We start from the raw sequence: 14,708 nt of genomic DNA, 5'->3' as shown, positions 1-14,708 counted from the left end.
TTGACAAAACAAGAATGCACCAGCAGTGGACCATGTAATAAGGTGAAACATAATATATTGATAGTTTTATTTTGACTGAGAAAAAAAAGATTCACTTTGCTGGTTTGTGGTTACTATTTGGCTAACTGGATCAGTACTTTCAGTTGTTATTAAGGTTGAACATAAGAAAGTCCACATTTTTAAAAATCACATTGGCTACACTTTGATAATACAACATACTCTGTATCACATAGTATTGCTGCAAAATTGTTTGCATTTAAAGAATAAACTTGCATTTACATAATGCTTTGATGTCCTCCAGATGTTCCAAAGTCTTTCACAACCAATGGATCAAAAATGTGAACAGTAGTCTCTATTATTAGGTAGGCAAATATTGTAGCCAGTTTGTGACAGTAAGAGCCCACAAACGGCAAATGAACTTTTACATAAACTTAAGCTTAATTTCTTTGGTGGAGTTTGCTGATGAAGGAAGTTTGCTCGCGAACATTGAGAAAACTCCTTGCCCATCTTTGAATAACGGCATAGGACATTTTGGTATCATCTAAGCAGAGTGATGAGGCCTTGATTTAGTGTCTTATCCATAAGACTCTACTGTTGACAATGCAGTATTTGTTCTGAATTATGATGATGTGTCAGCCTAGATTCTGTACATAAATTATTTTTGGCTTTGTGCCCACAAAAATCTGATTCAAAGGAAAGAGGGCCATCAATTCAGCCAAGTTGACACTGAAGTTATTAGTTGAATTGGAACAAGAGCACTATAGAGATGCGCAGCATGAAAGATATAGGAGGAGTTTGTTTGCATAACTTGAGTTTGACATTATTTTTGCTATGCTGTAAATATCTAGTATATAAGTCATATGTTTTATAATATAACTTTTAGGTGGGAAATCAAAGTGATAACTGGAAAAAGCTTGGTTAAGAAATTGATAAAGTGCCCCAGTGAAAAAATCAAATTAGCCAAGGTTTAATTAACCAGTGTTTATCGTAAAATCCAGAGTCGATAGTGAAAAAAGAACTTAACCAATGGGTGACCCATTTCTGGACCTCTCAATAGAGCCAAAATCTCTATTGTTATCTTCAAAAATGAAGCTTAAAGCTAGCAATTTTGGGAAAGAGAGTCATAAATCTCTGAAAGAGATATAAATTATTCATATATTTTATAGAGTCAAAGAATTGTGTTGAAGGTGAAATCATTTGTTTGTATTTCTGTTTGAACCATCCCACAGCATGCCATGTTGTTGTAGAGATAGTAATTCAAAGTGGAACTTGTTCAACTTATCGGTGTGTTTGCTGACAGAAGCAAGAAGTTCAATTTGGGGAAGACAGAGGCAGTTGAAGTTTTGTCATGCTGAGGACTGCATCTCACCAGATTGACAGTGCTGACAAGAAATGACAGTCAGTTAGGTCTGCACTTTAAGCAGAGAAAATAGTCACTTAATTGTTAATGCATGCAATATGGGTGGGGCTTAATCTTAGTTTGGATGTTATGAGGGAAAAGCAGCTTGTGAAAGAAATCTATAGTGATCCTCATAGGGTCTTGTGGCAGTAAGCAGTCAGCAGAATTAGCTTGCAAAGCTGAGAATAGGTAAGAAATGCCCTCTTCCCCATTCTTATTTACCACTCTTTGCCTGTACCTACACAAGAAATCCTTCCTTTCTTCAAGGGAAGTCGTCTGTTAATGTCAAGGGGGAGCAAAGCCGAGACATAATAGGCCACCACAGCTATATTGGTACTTTATAGCTGAAATATAAGCATTTCTGTGGGCCTGAATATTATACACATTTTAAACAAACATATCAAACTGTAGACAATGACAAAATTTACGGTATTCTCTGGACAAACCTAAACATGGCATTCTTCAGAAAATATACCTGAGACTAGAAGTAATGGCTGGAATTCTCCAGCTGTTCACACAGGTGGGATTCTCTGCTCCCACCAGCAGCGCACCTTGCCCGTGAGCTTCCTGCTGGTTTAGTGTGATGTCAGTGGGAATTTGTACTCAAGTATGATTTGGAAATTAATGGTCAAAATGTTCTAACATTAAAAATTAGAGTTTGTGGCATTTGTTAACGAAAACTTGTTGGTATGACATTTCTTTGTCTATTGTACTAGTTATTTAAAATAAACCATCTTAAAATAACAGACAACAAAATGTGAAATGGATGCATTGGACATTCAAGCAAACAATGTTTGCTAGAACACTAGCAAACAATGTGCCATCTCCCACTGGCAGGAAACACGGCTGGGAGGCTGGAGAATCTTACCCCATATCCCAGAGTTTTTACATGTTCTATTTCCTTTCAGAAAAATGAACACATGATTAATTTAACACAACAGCTTTATAAAATATAGGTAAAAATAACCTTTCAATTTGGCCATTGTTCCCTATGAACAGTGTTTATGTCTTTATTGTCATGGGTTATCTTTATTGCCCAATATTTGGTCCAAAGACAGCATGTCTTGGGTCAATAATAATGAAAGCACCTTGCTATATGAACTGGCCACTGTAATCTCACAAGTCTCCTGTGTGTGTTTCTCCAGTCTCCCAAACTGATTAACACTTTGGAATGATGTTGGTTAATGAAAATCAATAAACAAGTTTATTTCACCAATGTCAAGTGAGCAAGCACTGTAAGATTTATAGAAATCCTCGTTGTGCTAGTCAGACTCCTTGTAATGAGGAAAATAACAAGTATGCCACAATGTTCCTGCTGGTGTGTTCAATATCACTTTTCTGGTTCATAGGTTCTGTTCGACTTAATTGACATTGGCTGGGATTTTTTGGTCTCACCACAGCAGGCATCATCATGGGGGAGGGGAACGAGAAAATTTGGAGGGCGGCCAAAAGTGAATTGACTTTTTGTCGTTCTCCCAATTTTCCTGTCAGGCCTGCGACGATGGCCACTGCTGGAAGAACCAGAAAATCCCCCCGTTTGTCTTAAATGATCTATTAAGGGTTATGGGGAGGAAGCGGGAAAGTGGAACTGATCCACTTCAGATCAGCCATGATCTTATTGGATGGCAGAGCAGGCTCGAAGGGCTAGATGGCCTACTCCTGCTCCTATTTCTTATGTTCTTTTGTTCTTATTTCCTTCCTCTGCATTCTTTATCAGATCTTACCCAACTGCCTTTGACCATATTTTCCCATGCCATTTTGTTCCCAAGTTGGCAGAAAACCAGCAATTTAGCTTCGGATCCACTTCCCATATTTTCTGCTACCAATTAAATTGTCCACTATTTCCCTGATTAGGAATCTCAGGAAATTATATCCTGCTGTTCTTGAATCACAGCAAATGTAAGCAATTTGAACTGTCTGAAACCAAAGTGTTGTGTGAGAAGTACAGTTCCACAAAACCAATCCCAAGGAAAACTAAACCACAGTCAACATTCATGATGTTAGTGACAGATGTTCAATGCATTCATTTGACATTCTGTTGTCTATTACTTTAAGATGGTTTATTTTAAATAACTCGTGCAATAGACAAAGGAATGTCAAACTAACAAGTTTCTATTAACAAATACCACAAGCTCTAATTTTTGATGTTAAAACATTTTGACCATTAATTCCCAAATCATACTTGAGTATGACTTAGGTCAAATGCAGATTATTTCCTAAAAATTAAGTAATTCAATCTAATATTCTGCAATAATTTGTTTGAACCAGGAAGGAAACAGAAAACACCTAAGAAGTTTACAGGGGAGCAGCCATCTATATCAGGAACCTTTGGATTAAAAGGTAATTAAATACCAGTTCAGATAATCTAGTTGAATATTTGAGTAACGTTATGAAATTATACAGTAATAATATAAAAACAAAATACAGCAGATGCTGGAAATCTGAAATAAAAACAGGAAAAGCCGGAATAAACTCGGCAGGAGAGAAATAAAGCAAGAGTTAAAGTTTTGAATCCGTACAAATTTTCATGAGAGCTGGAATATATTGGTGGTTTCATCACCCACTGGAACCAAAGAACAGAATATTGTATGTGCGGTGTAACTTAGGAAAGTGCATTGTTTCCTATCTTAAATGGTTTGGGTAAACAGCTTCTCAGGAAGGTGTTTTGTTTTAAAATATTCTTCATTACTTTCAAGAAGTGAAACTTTCACCATCAACCATTGGGGCGGCATAGTGGCACAGTGGTTAGCGGGACCCGGGTTCAATTCCGGCCTCGGACCACTGCCTGTGTGGAGTTTGCATTTTCTCCCCCGTGTCTGGTGGATTTCCACCAGGTGCTCTGCTTTCCTCCCACAGTCCAAAGATAGGTGGGTTAGGTTGATTGGCCATGCTAAATTGTCCCTTAGTGTTGGGGGATTAGGAGGATAAATATATGGGGTCACGCAGATTGGACCTGGGTGAGATTGTTGTCACTGCAAGCTCGATGGGCCAAATGGCCTCCCTCTGCACTGTAGATTCTATGAGTTGCAGTTCATTTATGCCTCCATGATTTCTGTGTTGTATGGAATTTTTTAGATGTTGACTTATGGCAACACTTTTCTTTACCCCTGCACTTGATGGTGTGTCGACAATCAACTTTGAACTGAAGTTAGCACATAAAGAGCTTAAAAATGAACAGCTTAAATGTTATATCATTACGTTACTCAGTAAGATGAATGAAAAAAGATTAACAAATATGTCTGAAGAAAAATATAATCTGGTCATAGAGAATAAAAATTAAAATAGCAAAGGGACTAATTAGTTATCATTGTGTTGGATGAAAGACAGTCATTTTCCTGTGGTGGTTTCATGATGCTCCCTGAATTAATTACTTTGTTAATTAAAGGCCTGTCAAAACCTGATGACAAGGGAAGGGGTAGAGGCAAGAAGAAAAGTAACAGCATAAGCACCGAAGAATTGCAAAGAAAACCTTTGGGAGTTCATGTTAAAAAGGAGACTGTCACATATTTACCAGGTAAAACAAAACATCTAAAAGTTTAATCTATAATCCGTTCCAAAATGATTTAGCCACATTGTGAAACTAAAGTATTATAATTATTCATTTGTTGAAAAGAGAGACATGTTGCCGAAGCTTTCGGTCTTCGACTCATCAGGATCAATGCACGTATACCAAATTTCAAAATGATCACGACAATCAGTAGATAAAGATGCTGATTGGTTGCCAAGTTGACTTAGATTGGCCAAGGAGAATGCAATGGGGAATTATAAAGCTCCCCAAGCTCCTGGGCAATTCAGAAAAGGAGCAAGACTTGAAAGTGTTCCTTTTGTTTGAAGAGAACAGGTCCCTGTGTGTGGTGTATGTCGCTTTGAGCAAGCATAAATGAGCCATATAATGAGCTTGACTGATTCTGTTAAATTAGTTGCTAGTGTGATGATTAGTGCACCCACACTTTTTCAACAAATGCTGTCCAATCACGGAATCACATTCAATAGTAGATATTTTGGGTTTTGAAAGCATGATCTGGCTGAGGATGGTCTGTACTATGTCTATTATGAAGAACTAAGGGGACATTCTGCTGGTTTGCTTGCATGCAGGGTGGATGGGGAAGAGGAGGATGAATCCACCCATTGTAGGCACTCAGTGTTTGAATGAGGGATCCAGAGTCAGGAATGGGGGCCCAGCTGCCCACCGCATTGCCAGCTGAAGTAATTAAAAGTTCACTTCTGCCCCCATTAGCTTTTTACCAACATCAGAAGGTGGCCGTAGCCAGGTGGATATTCCCTGGTAAATCATGGTGGCCCCCTAGGGTGTTGAGGTTGGGATTGGCCTCTCAGTGGCAATGACTGTTCCAGCAGCCATGGCACTGTCAATGGAACAATGGTTGCCCCCAATCACCGAGGTCTGGTTGCCTGGTCCTGGTAAGATTAAAGGGAAGACTTATCTTTTCTTTGAGTATGCCTTAGTATTGATAGTGGTATCACCTATACAGTGCAACAGTGGTGGTGCCTAATGCTAGCGCTCCTGAGTTAATGACTCTCTCTGACTGGGCCAGAAACTCTGAGAGGAAGACTGCTATCCTTAATGGGACAGAAATCAGGCCTCCACTGGTAAAATACCATCTGTTGGAGTGGGGTTATGTTTGACTTTCGATTGTGGGATGGCTGGACTTCTTGAGTGGAATCTTCCAGCACTTCACTCTGGTAGGATCTTCTGGTCTTGCTGACAGTTCACCCCCACCATGGGTTTCCTGGCAACATGGGGTGGAATCAGTGGGAAATCCCGCTGGTGGCAACAAGACCAGAAGATCCCACCACCGCCAATGGTGCACTGCCTCCCGTCACCGAGAAACAGTCTTCGAGGAGGCCAGAGGATCTCGCTCCATAGCTACTGATACAATGCAGCCCAATGTTTTATCAACTGCAATAGAGAGTAGTGAAACTCCGTAGATTTCCACAAAGGAACTAGTGTGTTTTCTGTTGTTTACTGGAGCTGTGCTGTGTAAATATTATACCTCCAGCTGCAAGGAGGGCAAGGGGAGGCTCACAAACAATAACACTAATATAACAGCAACACGACTACTAACATAGGGTTAAATTCAGGGCTACTATCAAGAATAGACTTGGGTTATTTTAACCTTATTTACTGACCCATCAGCAGCCCATCCAGTTCTGGAGTGCACTGCTTCACAACTCCAGGGACTTGAGTTCAAATCCAGCCTTGGGTGACTCTGTGGAGTTTACACGTTCCCTCCATGTCTGCGTCGGTTTTCTCTGGATGCTCCGGTTTCCTTCCACAGTCCAAAGGTGTGCCAATTAGACGGATTAGCCATGCCAGTTTTCCTCTCAGTGTCCAAAGATGTGTAGGTTAGATGGATTAACCATGTGTGGGGTTACAGGGATAGGGTGGGGTAGAGGGACTGGGTAATATACTCTCAGAGAGTTGGTGCAGACCCAATGGACCAACTGGCCTCTTCTACACTGTAGGAATTATATAATGCTATGAATTTCCAGTGGGTCAGCCTGAGTCCCCACTACAAGATTTCACCATAGTGCTGTAGCAAGAAGCCTGAGCTGACTCAAAGGCAGGCCCTGGGGTTTCTCTGGAGGTTCTGCTGTAAGCACTCAGGGCAAACAAAAATGTTCTCTTCCCAGCTAGTGGCAGGAAACATGGGGAGAATGTGAAAACTCCACACACCCAAGGCCAGACTTGAACCCAATCCCTGGATGGGCTGCTGCTGGTGGGTCAACAAGAAAGGAATTGAAAACAATTAACCATATCTGAGACTCACAGTCTCCCAAAGCTGGTTGCTAGCAAATTGATCTGGCTCAGCGGACATGATGAGTACCTTGTGGGGACATCAGAATTGCAGATGGTGCCAATGGAGCAAGGTCGCCATTTTTAAAGAAGGAATCCACTCTGCTTTGCTGCGTTTGCCATCATTTACCTTGTCAAGAGAGCAAGTTAAAATTGTAACCCATGAGAAGCCAGCCATTTTAATTGTTTTCCACTGAGCTGTCAGAGTTGAAATCATCCCTCAAGAGCCAGATATGTTGACAACTATTGCAAAAGGGCTGCTTTGATTTAATGGATTTATTAATCTGGAAATAGATTTTGGGCTGTTAAGCTGCACTTGCACTGGACTCAATGCCATTGTTTCATCGATGCTTTGATCTTGAGCAACGAGCACAGTGACAAGCATGTTAAATCTGGCTGCTGCAAAGAACTGTACTTTTATTGGCAACTTGCGGTATGAATACCCATAAAAGTCAGTAAAATATACAGCCCAGAGATTGTAACCTGTGGCTGTTGTAAAAGCTGTCATCTGCTAGAATGGAATTGAATATGCCTACTGTTTTCATGAGCATGAGGCTCCCATTGTTCGGAGATTCCAAACAATGTTACGTTGTATGAATAGTATGACATGAAATGTTTGATAAACAATTAAGATTAAGGAAACAGGTCTTTCATTTTTGTACTTAATTTTATACTCATACTAATGATCACAGGAAGCCAGGAAGAGAAGTGGCATCAAGAGATAACAGAGAGAGGAGAGGTTGTCTGTCCAAACTGTCTGACTGTGCACAGAAAGACTGTAGCAGGTTTGAAGAAGCACTTGGAAATCTGCAAAGAGGTATGGAAAATTTAATTTTACTAATGTTAGAAAAAACATAGGTTGGGACTTTTCCAGCCGCGCTCGCCCCAAAACCGGAAAATCCCGCCTGAGGTCAACGGACCGTTGTATGGGCTGTGCCCCGCCTGCTACAATTCCCGTGGTGGGCAGACCCCCCCCCAGTTAGGATCAGTAATTCTGCTATGTTTACGGGGGTATGGAGGAGGGCAGAAATTGAGTAGTTCTGCCATTTGAGGTACAGGTCAAACACACCAAATTTAACACCAATTCGAAGACACACAGTGCATTCCAGTTGAACTTGGTGTCAGCAGAAGATACGCCTGTCCCCATGATGCCTGCCTGCAAATGAAAGGATAATGAAGGCAAAATTTACTGGCTCAGAAATTCACTCATTGATGCAGGAATTGCAACTGACTTGAGAGCTAAGTTGCCTTGTCAAATTAGGAAGCAGGTAAAGTTCATCAACAGTCATAGCCTGTGAGATCAACCAGAACATCAGCTTTTACTGAAACGATTACAAAATAATTTCACTTAGCTGTATAACTAAGAAGAGAACTATGAGCTGTATTTCTGCAGTGCCACCTGGGAAATCTTTTGCTTTTCATCCTTTGTCATGAAGTCCTTACCATGGGACTCATTATGCATATTCACATACACTGAACAAGAGAAGAAAGCAACAGGTTAGGCACATGGCAGCACGGTGCACAGTGATTGACACTGCTACCTCACAGTGCCAGGGACCTGGGTTTGATTCCTGCTAGGGTCATTGTCTGTGTGGAGTCTGCACATTCTTCCTGTATCTGCATGGGTTTCCTCCAGGTGCTTTGGTTTCCCCCCCGCCCCTCACAGTCTGAAAGATGTGCTGGGTAGGTGCATTAACCATGCTAAATTCTCCCTCCATGTACCCGAACAGGTACCGGAGTGTGACAACTAGGAGATTTTCAGAGTAACTTCATTGCAATGTTAATGTAAGCCTACTTATAACTAATAAATAAACCAACTTAACACAAAGCTGCAAGGGAAAAGAGCTGAAAGCTCGTGATTCCAAATAAACCGATTAGACTTTAACCTGGTGTTGTCAGACTTCTTATTATGTCCCTCTGCTCTGTGCAGTTGTTTGTAAATTTCCCCATGTCTCCTGCTTGCCACCCCAAATCTGTTTTTAAACCACATACTGATTTCAGGTGAACAAAAGGACTGCACAAAAATTTCCAACTACACTCGGCATGAATAACATTTTCTCAGCTCCTTTTGAGATTATCTTCAATTCGTGCACTTTCTATCTTGATGACCAAAGAAATAATCGTAGTGGACATCTCAGGTACTTCTATGATCTGAAGATTCACCTCCTTTGTGAAAGCTGAGCAGAATAGTGACTAAAATAAGAAATGGTAGTTCAATTACTCACTGGTGTAGTTCAACTAAGGTGTGGAGATGCTGGCGTTGGATTGGGGTAAGCACAGTAAGAAGTCTCACAACACCAGGTTAAAGTCCAACAGGTTTATTTGGCAGCACAAGCTTTTGGAACACTGCCCCTTCATCAGGTGAGTGGGAGTTGTGTTCACAAATAGGCCATATATAGACACAAACTCAATTTACAAGATAATGGTTAGAATGTGAGTGGCACTAACTGTCCTAGCTGGAGACAATACACACTTCTTAAACTTGTGCTTGGCCCTCTCTCCACTCACACTGTCTGTACCTTTAAGACTTGATTGCCTGTAAAGGCTCACATCTCAATTATTATCTTGTAAATTGAGTTTGTGTCTATATATGCCCTGTTTGTGAACACAACTCCCACTTACATGATGAAGGGGCAGTGCTCCAAAAGCTTGTGCTGCCAGATAAACCTGTTACACTTTAACATGGTGTTGTGAAACATCTTACTAGTTCAACTAAGCCATCGGGGAATGTTACATGATGTTTTGCATCAGGTTTTGACTTTTTTTAGTGTGATCTATAAAAAAAAGTACTTTCAAATTAGCTAGGCGTTATGGAAGATATTTCTTTTAAACAGTGTCTTTTCTCTAAAATTGTATTTCTGTAAAAGTTAATCTTCTGCGATGACTTGCTAAGAGTATATGGTGCTGAGCAGTGTTTTATCAACTGAGAAAGATTGACTCCTCTCTAATGCTTGCAGCTGCAGGATGCTTTGAAGTGTCAACATTGTACTAAGCAGTTTAAATCAAAAGCTGGTCTGAAGTATCACACAATGGCAGAGCATAACAATAAGGTGAGTAAACGACCTCAATTCTTGACTACAACTAATTAAAGCTCCCATCACTGTCCAACAGCCAAGGTTTTACTTCACAAGCTTTGGCACCCAATCAGAAGTATTACCTACTGGGACACATATTAAGAAATTGAAGGTGTGCAAATTTCCCAACACAAGCTTTCAGTAGATGATGCTCCTCGCTAAGCAGTGATATAAGTTATTTGGTTTGGTTTGATTTGTTATTGTCACATGTATTAGTATACAGTGAAAAGTATTGTTTCTTGCACGCTATGCAGACAAAGCATACTGTTCATAGGGAAGGAAAGGAGAGAGTGCAGAATGTCGTGTTACAGTCGTAACTAGGGTGTAGGGAAAGATCAACTTAATATGAGGCAAGTCCATTCAAAAGTCTGCTGGCAGCAGGGAAGATGTTAGTGAGTCATTTGTTACTTAACGTCAGACTTTTGTATCTTTTTCCCAACGGAAGAAGGTGGAAGAGAGAATGTCTGGTCTGTGTGGGGTCCCTAATTATGCTGGTTGCTTTGCTAAGGCAGCGGGAAGTATAGGCAGTGTCAATGGATGGGAGGCTGGTTTGAGTGCTGGATTGGGCTTCATTCATGACCCTTTGTAGTTTCTTGCAGTCTTGGACAGAGCAGCAGCCATACCATACAACTGGAAAGAATGCTTTCTGTGGTGCATCTGTAGAAGTTGGTGAGAGTTGTAGCAGACATGTTAAATTAGCTGATGACATTTCTCAACTAATGAAACAGCATTTTCTTGTCTCGTATCTTACAGCCTGTGATGAATGCAGAGAAGCTGCTGGATGAACAGCAAGAGCGTGAGAGACTCCGGAGAGTACTTAAACAAATGGGAAAATTGAAGTGTCCTAATGAGGTTAAATACATTCTAAATATTAATATTGGAAGGTTAAAGCTTTATTCCCTAAGTTTTTTAATTCTGGAAAGTCATTAGGATCAATTTTACAACAATGCTTTGCTGGTAGACTGTCTTATTTGTTGGATTTTTTTACATGTGCGTGCAGTAGGAGAAATTCTGTGCTGAGAACATAGATTGGTGAAATTTACTCTTTGGAGATTTATGCTCTTGCAGCATTTGGTAGTTCCAAATTGGATACTATTATGGAAATATATGCAACAGCTGTGTGTCAAAGTAATTTGAGAAATTGGATATGTCCCTGTTGCTTAATTTAGTACATAATGTTTATAATTATTATCTACCTAGGGCTGCACTGCTACATTTGCCAGCCTGATGGGCTATCAGTACCATCTAAAAAGATGCGGGAAAGAACCTGCAGATATCGAAAAAGCTGTTTTCATTTGTGAACATTGTGGAAAGGAGTATAAATCGAAGGCCGGTCATGACTATCATGTAAAATCAGAACATACAATGGTAAGATTTCATGACTATTAAAAAAAGTGCACTCCTTTCTCAGAGTTACAAAGCTAACGCGCAGACTAGACAGGGCAAGTCGCTATTCTATCTCCTTTCTTCCTCCTGTAAAAGAATCCAAATTGAATCCAATTCAGTGTCGCTCACAAAGGATATACTGGCTGGAATTCTCCAGCCGTTCATGTCTGCAGAACTCTCCGGTCCTGCCGGCAGCATAACCCGCCCACAGGTTTCCCACTGGCGTGGGGTGATGTTAGTGGGAATTCCCATTTACTTCGGTGAGACCAGAGAATCCTGCCACTAGCAGACAATGCGCTATCTCCCGCCGGCAGGAAGCACATGGCTCGGAGGCCAGAAAATCTCGCCCACTAGATCCAAGCTGACAAAAGCAGGCATTAGACCTGATCTTGCACTTGATCCTAAGCTTGATCTTAGCCTGTTCATGATTTTCAAATAAAATGTAATTTAAAAACTTTTCATTCCTGTTTTTTCTTATGTGTAAGTATTATGGTGCAATTTTTAAAAATTTGTCTGTGGTACGCTGAATCATTTATCTGTTGTGTTTTGTGAATGTCTTTAGTGATGATTAGGAGTTCATCACATAAAACAAGAACTTGCACTTATATAGTGTTCAGAAATCCTCAAGAGCTTCACAGTTAATTAAGTATATTTGGAGTATAATTTGTGCAGAGTACAGTACCACAAAAAGGCATGAAATAAATGACTTGGCAATCTGTTTTATTAATGTTGATTGAGTAGTGAATGCCAGTTAGGGAAATATGAGAACTTCCTGTTTCTCTCTGAATGGTACCTCAGGATCTTTAAAGCAGCTCATCAGTTTCAAATCTCATCTTTTCCCAACAGTGAAGCACAGCTTCAGTCTGCAGTAGAGTGACAACCTAGATGATAGGCTTAAGTGTGGCTTGAACCTGTAACCTTTTTTATTTAGGGACATGGGTATTGTCACTGAACAAACGCTGACTCTGGATAAGATAAGGAGCTTTTACATTTGGCAGTATTGAGCTTATATTGCTAATTCTACCCTGTAACTATCAGGGTAGAACTGGCAGAATGAGTCGAAGTTAGTGATTTAAATCTCTTTGTTGGATGGTTCCCAGCGCAGTGCAGTTGCTGAGAGGAAGTTAGCACTTCTTGACAATTGCTGGGTAAGCCCTTTCACAGGAACTTCCTAGAGGCATTCTCCAGCATATCATTGGGGTACTAAATGCAGCGCTGGGAACCAGGAAGTTGTACATCATTATTTATAAATTCTTTCCCACCTTAGCCCCTGATGACACACACATGCACATTTGGAAGAGACGTTTTCTAAAGTGATTCATCCCGCCATCTTTATAATCAATTGTTCAATTCAAGGAAGGATCATGTCTCTATAAGTTACATTCCTTCTCCTTTGCAGCCATTAACATTTGTTGCCTAGTATCAATTCACGTGATTGTAAAAAGGGAGGAAAGGACAATTTGCTTCTTTTGAACCATGGCGCTGAAAATAACAATTTCAACAAAATACCCTTTTAGGCACCTGAAGATTCTGATCAGAAATCAGTAGAGGAAGACTTGGAGAATTTGTTTGAGAAAACACCGAGCGGGCGCATCCGTCGAAGATCTGCGCAAGTCGCTGTTTTTCATCTCCAGGAAATTGCAGAGGACGAACTATCAAAACTTTGGACCAGAAGGAGGAATAAAGATGACTTAGTCCCTGATATTAAGAGGGTAAGGAATATTTATTTCAATGAAAGTGACTTTTGAGGAAAATTGAAGACCTTTGACTGAAATTTATTTTAATGATTATTTTAATAATTTTACAGTGTGCTACAGAATGTGGGCTCTCTCAGTAATTACATCATGTTATTTCTTGTAGAGGTTTTTAAGTCTATATAGAAGTCACTATGCACTAAAAACATTGAAAAAAGCAACAGTTTTTACTCAAAGGGTATTTGAATACACTCAGTTTAATACAAAATCTTGAAGCAGCAGTTGGAGTCATGACATTAGACTTTGAACATGTTAGTATATCCTGATGGAATGCTGTACTGTCTTGCCATGTACCAGAGTGACAGCCAATGGGTGCTATCAAAAACCTTCTATAAACCTATGAAGTTGGTAACAATGGCTTCTGATACTGTATGCTCTGCTCTGTGATGTTCCTGAACACAAAGATCTGCTCGTAGCATGATCAGCCACCCTAGAAACCTGCCTGCTCTTCACAAAGTCTACTGTCTACTACTTCTTTCAATTTGTTGAGTAGCACCGCACTGAAGACCTTGTCAGGTACTGATAATGGTGATAAGTCTCTCCAGATGTTGCAGTCATTAAGGTTCCCTATCTTTGGCAGATTGGCCATTGCTCCTTGCTTCCAGTTTTTGGGGACATACTCTGCAGTCCAGACCTTGTTGCACAGGTCTGTGAGCTCTGACCTGACAGCATTCTTACCTTATTGCCAGTATCTCTGCGATCTCAGATGCCTTGTTTTCCTTCAGGCTCTTGATGGCTCTTTGGATGACTGACCTGGAAATTTCAACTGCTCCATCAAGACCAGCACAGCTACCATAGGCTTCTTCAACATCATCACAGGACAATAACATGGCTGTATATTCTCCCCGTTTCTTTTCCTCTTGCTCACTGATTTCATGATGTGGATGTAATGCTGGGGGGGTGGGTACAGACTTTGGAATCCCATGGCACAACCACCAGTTGATGGACCTGGATTTTGCAAAAGACATTGACTTGCTGACCGAAGATTCACACGCACTCTTGAGATGCGACCACCAGTCTTGAGAATAGAGGCATCAGCACTGATCTACACATTAGCTATAAAAAGACCAAAGGTGGAACTCTCCCATTTGGAGACTAAGTGGGTAGCTCCAGCAGCGCCTGTACTGCTGACCAGAACAGTGAAATCCTGTGCGGAGTTCAACACTTGCAAGCTCATTAGTCATGCTCAGGCAAATTGCTGTCTGACTCTCCTGGCAGCTGATCACCTATCTGCCCTCAGCTGATAGGCTTGAAGGTCCCGGCATCGAATTTGGCTACTT

General features: G+C 40.7%; 1 protein-coding gene and 1 long non-coding RNA gene across 4 annotated transcripts in view; one reads left to right on the top strand and one right to left on the bottom strand.

Annotated features, from left to right (window-relative positions):
* Window positions 1-14,708, bottom strand: part of LOC145353913 (uncharacterized) — a 123,700-nt gene that overhangs the window by 19,180 nt on the left and 89,812 nt on the right. The gene's annotated exons all lie outside the window — the stretch shown is intronic.
* The window catches only part of znf512b (zinc finger protein 512B), a 115,796-nt gene that overhangs the window by 75,167 nt on the left and 25,921 nt on the right, over window positions 1-14,708 (top strand). For all 3 annotated transcript variants that reach the window (XM_080204888.1, XM_080204889.1, XM_080204891.1), the window contains exons 7-13: window positions 3,668-3,739; window positions 4,785-4,913; window positions 7,907-8,031; window positions 10,172-10,264; window positions 11,042-11,140; window positions 11,489-11,656; window positions 13,192-13,386. In XM_080204888.1, the coding sequence (XP_080061014.1) occupies window positions 3,668-3,739; window positions 4,785-4,913; window positions 7,907-8,031; window positions 10,172-10,264; window positions 11,042-11,140; window positions 11,489-11,656; window positions 13,192-13,386 (881 nt within the window). The remainder of the gene's footprint in view (window positions 1-3,667; window positions 3,740-4,784; window positions 4,914-7,906; window positions 8,032-10,171; window positions 10,265-11,041; window positions 11,141-11,488; window positions 11,657-13,191; window positions 13,387-14,708) is intronic.

The sequence above is a fragment of the Carcharhinus amblyrhynchos genome, chromosome 16 (assembly GCF_965287045.1).
Source record: "Carcharhinus amblyrhynchos chromosome 16, sCarAmb.v2.hapA, whole genome shotgun sequence".
In the NCBI taxonomy this organism is placed as follows: Eukaryota; Metazoa; Chordata; class Chondrichthyes; order Carcharhiniformes; family Carcharhinidae; genus Carcharhinus; species Carcharhinus amblyrhynchos.
This window is presented reverse-complemented; position numbering and strand designations above follow the sequence as displayed.